At 36.7% G+C, this 12,109-nt stretch overlaps 1 protein-coding gene across 1 annotated transcript in view; it reads right to left on the reverse strand.

Moving 5' to 3' along the window:
- LOC150088735 (GPN-loop GTPase 1) overlaps positions 1-12,109 on the reverse strand; it is a 121,033-nt gene that overhangs the window by 40,902 nt on the left and 68,022 nt on the right. The window contains exon 11 of the mRNA XM_090370888.1: positions 6,292-6,388. Coding sequence (XP_090227014.1) covers positions 6,292-6,388 — 97 coding nt within the window. The remainder of the gene's footprint in view (positions 1-6,291; positions 6,389-12,109) is intronic.

A 12,109-nucleotide genomic window follows, 5' to 3' on the forward strand; every position in this document is an offset into this window, starting at 1 on the left:
TAAACCTTGAACAATATTTCTTAGTTGGTATGTAAAGCCTAGTAGCTTCCAAGATAAGTTCTTTGAATGCTTCCCATTTTGAATTTGCTGTTGGTAACTTCATCAGTTGGTGTCACTGTATAGAATTTAAATATTTGCTCAGACCCTCGTAGTCACCTTTACGAAAGCAATAACCCTTCCCTTTACCCCTAATGGAAGTTACCTCTGAGTAAATCCCACTTCAGCACACTGTGATCACTGCCACCTAGTGGTCCCTTTATCTGCAGATTCTTAATGCGTGAAGAATCACTACTGATAATCAAATCAAGTATATTACTCCCTCTAGTTGCCTCCCAAAACATGTTGATGTAGAAAACAATCATCCAATAAATATGAGTGACCAACCCACAAATTCCAGTCAATATCTGGGAAATTAAAATCCCCCATTATAAGACTCTGATTTACTGGCCCATTCTATTTCCCTGTACATTTTCTTATTATACTCATCAGAGTCATTAGGACTATAGCACACTCGTACCAGTGCGTAGCACACGCTTCTTGATTAGACCGGGGTTCGAGCCCGTCACCACCAAATACGGAGGATGCGGAAAGGTAAAGAGAATGACCACCGCATATTCCTGGAGCAATATGGCCTTAGTTGCTAATGCTTCTAAAAACCAAATAACAAACAAACAACAACAAGCACACTCCTATTCTCAATTTTGATCTCCCAATGCTTATGTCACACCAAACCTACTCAACACTGCACTGTCCAGCGATGTGTTTCTTAACTAATAGCATAACCCCTCCCCCCCTTCCTGTCCTGTCTATCCTTTCTGTAGACGTTGTACTCCCCAAATTCCAGTTCTGTATTCCTTATATCTGTGTGGCACCACGTCTCTGATATCCCAACAATATCTGCCTTTGATGTTTTGAGCAATACCTCAAATTTATTTACAAAACTCCTAGCATTGGTGTACATGTAAGTATACATGCACATGTTCCTATTCTTAGCTACCCTAACACAACCCATGTGTTTACTTGTACCTCAATGACTCCCAGCAGTCTCTGAAATACCCTGCATCTTGTTTTCCAGGCTGCTGCTCATTAGAATAGAATCAGTGCAAGAATCACTTTCACCTCTGCCAGTGGCTACTGTTAATCTATTAGTCCTTGTATCCCCCCCAAGCTAGCATTTTCCGACCCACCTAACACTGCCTTGATAGGATCAGCAAATAGGGTAATGCAACAAGCAAAATGTCAATGCACTACTGTATAGCCCCCGTCCCTGAAAGGACAAAGTCATAAACCAGCCGCTAATCCGATGTGGGTGGTCATAAAAGGTAAGCCGAACTTTTCATTTTTGTTTAATCCAAGAATTGGGATTTTTGGACTACCCGAGCAATTAAGAATATTTGCATAGTTACCAAAATTTGTACAGTATATCCGTGTAGTACACTCATTATAACAGTGAGCGATTGTTTGGGAATGCACATAAATTAAAATCATTATGGCTTTTTTGCTCGTTACAGCCATAATCTCGTTATTTCCATGCTCGTTATAACCAAGTTCGACTGTATTTCTAAAAAAACATCTTGAAAATGGGTGTTTAATGCGTATTGTTGATTTTAGCAAACCATGGGACTATAACTATTAAAAGTTTGTAACTAATAGGGCCACAAGTCTATCTATTAAAGAAAAAAAAAATTAGACTGGCAACACTGTCTTTTTCCACTCCCAGGTAGAATGGCATTCTTTCATTTTATCCACCTCCCCAATCTCCTTGGGGGAAAAAAATCAGCATTTTTTTTTCACTGGGAGGGCAGAAGAGACAATGCTTGTTCTTATCAGTCTCTGGTTAAATAACTTTTAAAATCTGTGCAGTTAGTACTACTACCTCTTGAGTCTGCTACAGAGAAACACATGTTACTGGATATGGACATGCAAGCAATTCCTTCTACAGCCATTCTAACCCCTCACAAAATTCTTAAGATTTTTTGAGCGATTAGAGCATGATTTCAAGACAATTTTGGATTTTTTCCAGTAAATTCCTTCTTTTGACACACTTGCAACAAGGAAGTGGAACAGAATTCCTTCACTACTGTTTATCAGAGTTTGAAGTTTTGGTTGGAAACATTTTACACCTGAAAACAAATTAGTTTTCCTTTCTCCTGCAATCAGCTATCCAGATCATTTCATTTAGGTGAAATTTGCTAGACAGGCTAAATCCCATATCCAGTCTAAGTTAGATAATTTCTTAAACATTTCTTTTTCTCTGAAGAAAATCTGGATTTCGTGGGGGTTCAAAGAAACACTGCAACAATTTTCCTCTACTTAGCCACCTGATTTCACTGTAGTACAGACATTGGCAATCTTAGGTCTGGGTATCACCAGATGGTCCAAGGAAGATTTTCTGTGGCAAGCCAGTACCTATTCGAATTGCTATTCCAATTGGCATGCCTGTAGATCCTAATTATCGTAATGAACAAAAATGTGCCCACAAGGAAAAAGATTGCTGATCCCAGTTGTAGATAAAATACATCTTTATACTTTGCTTCAATTTAAAATTAAAAAGAGTTCTGAAATTGGAAATTTGTAATGAATATTTTCTAATTAAATTGACAGTTAGTACAACTGTAAAATTAATTAGAAAATATTCATCACACATTCCCAGTTCAGTTTTGCTACATAATGCTTGCTTCTTCAAGTCATGTATAGCAGAAAGCTGTGAAGTACTGTTTGGCTTGATGTTAATGAATAAGTTGTCAAAAGCTGCATTTGAATACTAGTGTGAAAGATGCCAATTCATTGTGATGTTACAAGAGGAAATTGTTGAATTGTGTATTTTTTTATTTTTATTATTATCTTTTTTTTTTTAAGAGGCTGCCGGATGATCGGTTGCTAACCTCTGCTTAAGGACACAAAGAGGTATTCATATGAAAAGTGATTTGACAGTTGTGTAAGTTACAGAGTTTGGACAATAGGCATATGCACCATCCCACAAGGTTTGGTTGCAGAAGAAAATACTTGGAAGTAAATACACCATATTAAATAAATTTTCTGAACACTGTAGATAGCTTCTAGGACAGCTCATGGAGGTTTTGTCAGTGATACACAGGAAACATTCCAGTATTGATAAAGAAGTGATTATTCCATTATATAAAGCAATGGTTAGGCTGCATCTTGAATATTGCATACCAGCTTAGGAATCCCATTTTAGGAAGATGTGGAACTGTTGGAAAAGGTACAGATAACAGTGATGACATCAGTTGGCACAGCAGAGACGATGGCAGAGTGATGGCACAACAGAGACGAGTTTTGTAAGATACGGTGTTTGGAAACCAGCTATCCTGTAGGGTGACTTCATTGAGGTGTTTAAGGCCATCGAAGGTACGAGTAAACTAAATACTGAAGAAATTTTTATGCTTAGTCACGTGACACTAATTAAATAAAAAGCATAAATTTAAATTGAGTGCAGATAATTGTAGCCTGGATGTCCAAAAATTTTCTTTGGCTAGAGTGGTTGATTGTTGGAATAAACTCACATCTACTCTTGTGAAGGTTGGATGTTTGAAAACCTAAATTTAAGGAGGGATAGGATAAATACTTGAAAGAAATAGATAAAATTTTTAAATTTACTTTTTTTTTTTTTTTGGCTGTTGCTATATAAGACTGCTTCTTTGCATCATTTTGACAATACTAATTACATCCATAATACTTTTTGCTGAAAACCAACAGATAATACTTTTATTATTATTTGTAATTTATTTATTAAATTACAAATACAGGTACAATAAATTAAATTACGATAAATTACAAATACAACCTAGTATTGATATAGAAATAACAACACACCATACCAGGACCCTATACTTGTTTGTTTTGTTATTTGGTTTTTAGGAGCATTAGCAACTAAGGCCATATTGCTCCAGGGATATGCGGTGGTCATTCCCTGACCTTTCTGCATCCTCCGTATTTGATGGTCAAGGGGCCGAACCCCGGTCTAATCAAGAAGGTGTGCTATACACTGCTGCTCCTACTCATCTGGCTATGGAGGTTCCCCCTATACTTGTGCAGCACTTCTAAATAGTATTCGGAGCTAGTGCAAGTAACCCACAATTTAACAATGTATTTCATTACCATAATCCCCAAAGCTATTCAAAAAAACAATTTCCAACCTCTGGAGTATACACAAAAGCCATCATTCCTCTTTACCAATCCATCCTGAAATGGGAAAAAATGGTCAGCATAGCCAGAGGGATATAATATCAATCTCCTACAAAGAAAATATCAAGTTAAAAACAGATCCTCAACTAAAACAAAGGAGCATGCTAACACCACTGGGCAAAGATAAATTCTGTGTATTGAAAGCAGCATTAAGGAGGGAAGAATATATTGAGCATTCCACACACTGCAACAATTCCCCACCTCTGTCTAGCTTTCTTTTCTATCATTAGGGGTTTCTCTTTTTCCTTCCCTACTCCTTGTTTCTGTCTCCTTTCTACCACAGCTACAAGCAATGCCTGCCAGCCAACAGTTAATGAGGAATTAATCCCAGAATTAGAGGGTTGGAAAGAATAAGGGTGGCACATACCCACCCTTATTCCAATCCAAGTGACCGATTCAAGGTGTTGCTGCAGATTAGGACATCTCTGCTTTATTTTATTTCAACGTATAATTTTTTTGCTCCCATAATATGTAATTTAATTTTTTTTTGTTTCTTTTGTAATTAATAGTGGCACTAATTATAAAAAAAAAAAAAAAAAAAAAAACACATGATATGAACCAGAACATATGGTTCCATATTTATATATTTATTTAATAATCTCATTAAATTTTCTTTCTAGTGAATGGAAGCAGAGAAGTGTTTTTTATAAAAAAAAATATATATATATACATATACAGTAAACCCCCGCTATTTGCGATATCTGTATTCGCGGTTTCTGATTTAATATAAAATGAAACCTAAAAAAATGTGAATTTTAAAGTGCCGTGAACATTTTCCGCCATAAAAAAACATGGGTGTGGCTAAAATTATCTTTCACAGTCAAAACAGCACTCAGTGGGTGGGGGAAGACGGGTGACAAAATCGCGAGCGTGGATGTTTCTGGCTAATCCTTGTTCAGTATGTGTTATGCGCTTGTCATGGAAGGTTTCATCGTTTGCTTTTAATTTATATGCTTATAAATTGAATGAATTTATAAATTCATATGCTTACAAAATTGATAAATCTACCATTTTGCAGAGTAAAACAGTTTTTTTCTAGGGTGTTAATGGAAGAAAGTGACTTTATTGCGGACAAGTTCTTTCTAACCCGTACAAAAATATGGCTACGAATAACAAGGGAAATGTGAAAAGATCAAATAAGGTGATGACATTAGCGAATAAAATTGAGTTATTAGACAAAATTTCTAATGGTGAAAGTGTTTCCTCGGTGGCAAAACATTATAAAATCAATGAGTCAACGGTACAATCAATCAAAAAATCGGCAAGAAAAAATCCACCGTACTGACCGTGAAAAAGCACTAATTGCTTCAAAAAATTTGCTCTGTAACTCGTGATGTTAAATTATAAAAAATGGAAAAGGCTTTAAATCTGTGGATAGAAGGCCGAACTCAAAATAAAATTCCGTTAAGTTCAACTCATCATTCGTGAAAAGGCAAAACTCCTTTATCAACACTAGCGAAACTGGTGATAGCACTGGCAAGATAAGTTTTTAGCTAGCAAAGGAGTTATTTTGAAAGATTTGTTTGAAATTTCTAATAAATATTACATTTAATATTAAATTGTTTCTTATTTTCATTTCGATGCCATATGCTTGCATTTCACTATGTACTGTCTATGTACAGTCATATTATGAAGGTACATATAATACATACATAGACAAAATTTTAGACTAGTTTTTCTTTATATATTTCATACTTTGGAACGGAACCCCTTTATTACTATGGGAGCCATAACCCAGTATTCGCGTTTTCGGTATTCACGGCATTTCTCAGGAACGTAACCCTCGCGAATAGCGGGGGTTTACTGTATATATATAAAATTAATTTTAATTTAATTTAATTTATAAAAAATATAAAATTTAATAAAAAAATTCTAAATATATAATTATTATAAAATAATAATAATATATTTTTATTATAATATATTTTCTGTTGTAACAGAACAGAGATTGAACTAGATTATTAAACAGCACTATTACAATACACATCATAAAAACTAAAATAATACTCTCACTCTGATGATTTAATGTGCAACATTTAATAAAAAAACATATCTTGCATAGTAATAATGAAATCATGTCTTTACATTTACATGAAGGTATTACAGATACATCCTCTCCCTGCCCGAAATCTTCCTCAAAGGCTTTCAGTTGTTTTTCTTGTTCTTGTTTCTCTGCTGCTTTCTAATACAAACAAACCAGTATTAAAGTAAGCAATCATGAACAGAATACTGAAATAACATTTACTGTCAATTAAAAAATATTATATATTATACACATATGAATAATATTTACAATGTGGCATCATTCATTTGCACATTATATCTTTATTTTGATATATAAGGTATCTTTATGATTAAAATATCAGATTTTGTGGTTTTGCACTAAGTTTATAAAAGTTTAGTAAAAAAAAAAAAAAAACTGCAAATATTTTTTAATTGAAATTATTTTTAAATGTAATTTTCCTTGCATTTTAATGCAAGGAAATTTTTGGTGAAAAAGTTTGAAGATGAGGAAATGCAAGTAGCAAACTTTTTCACAATAAGTGACATTAATAGCAGCTGTGAAGGATTTAAATTGGAAATCTGAATCTTTAATCCACTTGGTCACTGTTTGAAAAACGGACTGAATGAACTGAAATTTCATCACAGATCGAGTGTTGCAAAATGTATGGTGTGTTCACAATTATCATGGCGAGATCCACCGTCCTTACATGTTGAGGATAAGTTCTAAAATGGTATTTGCAAGCCAGTGATTAGACAGTCCACTGGAATGGACAGAACCTATTAGTAACTTGCTAGGAAGCCTCCAGATCATCATCTAGTGTATAATCTTACTACCTCTACTCTGCCAGTTAGTGGTTGGAGGGAGTCCAAGTAAAGTGTATGCAGTGGGTGGAGGGGCATTGTCGAGGCCACATTATATCAAGGAGCTGGGTATATTCTAGGAAACTAACCTATTACATTAGAGTCACCCAGAACATTAATTCAGCTACTCATGTGTATTGTGTATGTAAACTGTGTGTGTTCTCTGGTCGATTTGCCTGCTTTGCTGGATGAAAAACCTTACAATCTACGCCTCATACTGACTAACTCAGCCATGGAATGAAAAAACCCATAAAACTTCCTCGCATCATCAATGGGATTTGAATTTGGGCCTTTTCCACCCAGTGTAGAAAGGACGGTGACGATACCATGTCATGTGTATGCTATATCTAAAATTTTCATTACTTCATACATGTCCTCCCCACCATTTTTTACTATTGAACACATCATGAATAGCCAAACTTATCTGTGAAAAGATCTAAACCTCCCAAATACTTTCTCATTCATTTCACAAATATACATGGTCGGTTCCAATCTCAATGATGTCCATTTCAATTTACGGTCTGCTCAGCCAGTGTACTTTTTCTGACAGAATCCCAGCTATTGGTTGATTCAACCACTGCTTGTCTCAGTTGTCCTAATTATTCACTGTACGATTTCTTTCGCTTCAAAGGTGGCACCTGTGTATATGTCCCCTTTGATATTCCCTGTCTGAGACTTAGTAATTTGGAATCTCCTCTTTTCAATCTTTTTTGGCTTAAAATCTCTCTATCTCATTCTCAAATTCATCTGTTGCCTCTATCGTTCTCCCAACTCCACTAATCACTTGGAACTTTGACTTTCTCTCTTTGAAACTTGACTTTCTCCAGTCCAATTTTCCTTGATGATTTTAATGTTCACAACTCCAGCTGCTTCTGTTTTCTAGTCACATGGACCCAGCTGGTCAAGATGCTGAGGCTTTTGCAATTACTAATTAAACTTGCATGGATTGTTCATTTACCTACCAGAATATTAGCCAATACTCTTGATCTTTTTCTCACAAAGAACACTTCCAAGTAAACGGTCAAAGTGAATGATGCTCTAGGCACCTCTCACCTCAAAGCGACCACTACGTCTCACCTTGGTGATAGGCTCTTTCCCAATGGAGCCCTTTTCGACCTCATGTTCTTTGGCATTACAAAAATGCAAAATGGGATGACCTGTGAGATTTCTTTTCCTCTGTTGGATTACTGTTTTAAATCTTCTAATATCAATGCTCAGGTGTCAGTGAAAATATTCTTGTAGGGATGAAATCCTTTATTCCACACTCTACTTTAAAATCTCGTCCCTTATTTAAACCTTGGGTTTCTAATAAATGTGCTAAGGCTTTTCAAGATAAGGATGTTGAATATTGCAAATGGCTGGATCCACTGGTGATATACTGGCTTACATCCCATCTATGCACAAATTCAATGGAAAAGTTTAGTGAAACTCAAGCAGTTGCTCTTAACATTTCAAAGGCTTTTGATCATGTCTGCCATAAAGGTTTTCTAAATAAGCTTCCATCATATGGTTTGCCAAATGTTTTTTTATATTGGATATTCGGCTTCTGACCGCTCACTGTGGGTGACGGTAGACAGCTGTCTTCTAACATCTTCACTAATGCTGATGTTCCCCAAGGTTCACTTCTTTCTCCAACTCTTTTCTTCTTGTATATTAATGACTTTCCATTGATGGGAAATCTATCCACAGTTTTGCTGATGATAGTACAGGGTGTCCCAAAAAGGTTGTTGTTATCTGGTTTTTAGGAGCATTAGCAACTAAGGCCATATTGCTCCACGGATATCCGGTGGTCATTCCCTGACCTTTCCGCATCCTCTGTATTTGGTGGTCACGGGCTCGAACCCCAGTCTAATCAAGAAGCATGTGCTACGCACTGCTGCCCCTGCCCACCTGGCTACGGAGGTGCCCCCAAAAAGGTGTAACCAATTTTAAATGTTTGTAACAAATGTAATTTTAACGATAGAAACACAAAGCCTGTGCTAAATGTGAGAAAAACAGTTGAAGTTTTTACTTCAATAATCCGTTCTTTTCTTTTGCAGATTGTGACGGTTGTCCTGAAGTTTAACTAGAGAGGTAACAAATGGACCCCGTGACCAAATCACGGGTAGTGGAGTGGTTTATTGAAACCCGGTCTGAAACACAGGTTCAGCGTAATTTCAGGAGTAAATACGGGATAAAGTCACCAACCCGTACAGCATCGAAAGTGGTATCAGCTATTCAAGGAAACAGGTAGCGTCCATCCTAAGAAAAGCTCTGGTCGACCAGCGCTGATACAGGAAAGAGTGGAAGTTGTGAGAGACACATTCGTTTGTAGTCCTCGAAAATCCGTTAGAACAGCAGCACAGCAACTCTCCATCCCCAAGACTTCAGTGCATAGAGTGTTGCAAAGAAAATAGAAAATGCACCCTTATAAACTGCAGATTCTCCAGCACATAAACCCAGGATGATGTTTGTTGTTTGGTTGGTTTTTTTAGGAGCATTAGCAACTAAGGCCATATTGCTTCGGGATATGCGGTGATCATTCCCTGACCTTTCCGCATCCTCCGTATTTGATGGTGACGGGCTCGAACCCCGGTCTAATCAAGAAGGGTGTGCTATGCACTGCTGCTGCTCCTTCCCACCTGGCTACAACCCAGGATGACCGTGTGAAAAGTAAACAATTCGCAGAAGACATGTTGGAGAAAATGGAACAAGATGAACGTGAAATGACATGGATTTGTTTCACGGATGAGTGCACATTTCATGTTTTTGGAAAGGTGAATAAGCAAAATGTCAGAATTTGGGGGAATAAAAACCCAAACTGCATGCAGGAGTATCAGTGAGATAGCCCAAAGGTAAATGTGTGGCGTGGCATCATGGTTGATCGTGTTATTGGACCCTTTTTCTTTCAAGAAGCAACTGTGAGAGCGGATAATTACCAGGACATGCTTGAGCTTTATGTGTATCCTCAATTGGATGAACTGCCAAATGGGGTTATTTTCCAACGGGATGGAGCGCCACCACATTGGGCTTTGAGTGTGAGGAGGTCTCTTGATGACAAGTTTCCTGGCTGTTGGATTGGGCGTGATGGTCCCATTGCATGGCCATCACATTCATCAGATTTATCCTCTTGTGATTTCTTCTTATGGGGATTCATCAAAGACACAGTCTACAAGACCCCTGTTGCAGACACTGCAGACTTAAAGCACAGGATTACAAATGCAATTACCTTGATTAAGCGTGACATCCTTGAAAAAACTTGGGATGAAATTTATTACCGATTAGATATTGTTTGTGTGACAAGTGGTGCACATGTTGAATGTCAGTAAAACCTCAACTGTTTTTCTCACATTTAGCGCAGGTTTTATGTTTCTATCATTAAAATTACATTTGTTACAATCATTTAAAATTAGTTACACCTTTTTGGGACACCCTGTACATTTCTTTTCATCTTCCAGTTTGAGTAACCTTGCCCTGCACAAACAGCTTCAAATTCTTGAATATCCACCACCAGTTCCTTAAATGTTGATCTCCAGTGGGGAAAAGATAACTTAGTTGATTTCAATTCTTCTAAAACTCAGTCTCTTGTCTTACATCTCACAAAAAGGAATCTTCTGTTCCTATGCTTATCTTCAATGACACTCAAATTTCTAGATAAAACCACATACTGTATATCTCTATTAGGGGTTAACCTGACTTCTAGTCTCTCTCTCTCTCTCTCTCTCTCTCTCTCTCTCTCTGCATAAGCACATCACAAATATTGCTTCCTCTGCAGCTAAATAGCTGGGTTTCTCTTTCTCTCTTGGTGTTACTTTTCTTGCAAACAGCTGTTCACCCTGTACAAATTGCAAACCCGTCCTACCATGGAATATTGTTTCCACATCTGGGGTGGTGCCCCCCCAAAACCTCTTAGGCTTCACAACTCCATTCAAAAGACGGCAGTTAGGTTAATTAATGATCCATCTCTAATAAAGCCTCTCCACTCTCTTTTACATGGACATTCTGCTTCTGCTGCATGCCTTTTCTAATGATACTTCCATGGGCACTGTTCTACGAATTCACTTCTATAATTCCCACTCTCTCTTCCAAACCACTCTGAACACATGCCAAAACCAGTCGGCATCCTTTTACTGTTGAACTCCGAACTCAGAACAACCTTTTCTTCTTTCTCAATTATTCCTTCAACTTCCATTTTCTGGAACGACCTCTCTTCATACGTATTTCCTGAAAATTACAATCTATAGAAATTCAAGTGCAATGTTAACAAGCATCTTCTTTCACCTTCTCAACCTTCAACCCATACAGAATACTAAGCACTATAGGTTCTAATACCTTTCATGTTTGGGGTTTTGATTTTAAAAAAAAAGCATTTCCAAATGAGTGGTATATTTTACAGGCCAATTCAAACTGAAACTGAACTTAAATTATTTCTTCAGAAATGTATTGCAGCAAACAATTTACAAATATTTCCAGAATTTTATCCTCTAACATATGATATACAATTTCCTTGCATATAATGTCCTTAAAAATAACAAGCAATTTATTCGTTGATGATACAGGAGAGGGAGAAATGCTATTAATAAGTATACATAAAGAAAAAGCTGGGGAAGGGGGACAAACTGTTTTGTAAGCTGTGTTGTATTTTTGTTTCTTCTTGCTTGGTAAATCTGGCTAAGTAGGCTAAGTGATTAAATTGCTGCTTAAATGGCACTTATGAGTCACGATGCAGTATCCTCTTGGTAACTGAAAAATCACCCAATCCTGCTCTGTGAAGTGAATCAATAAAATATTCCCTCTCATACACATTTTGAGGAAACTTTCTTCTCCGCTTTTCAGTGTTACTGTGTTGAGTGGTTTCAGATATTAAGAACATCCTTGAACCTGTGGATAGTACAAAGACTTTATTAGATCTAGATCTAGATTGTAATTGTTCTTTCATGCAGGCAGCCATTATTGCTACTGATAATCGCATGGTACAATTAAGTATTTATCTTGTAATAGAGGTGAGTGTAATTACTCTATTATATATTATCGAAATCATTCTTGAATATATGTTTTC

The sequence above is a fragment of the Mastigoproctus giganteus genome, chromosome 3 (genome assembly GCF_048544385.1).
Source record: "Mastigoproctus giganteus isolate SK-2022 chromosome 3, ASM4854438v1, whole genome shotgun sequence".
NCBI classification, from domain to species: domain Eukaryota; kingdom Metazoa; phylum Arthropoda; class Arachnida; order Uropygi; family Thelyphonidae; genus Mastigoproctus; species Mastigoproctus giganteus.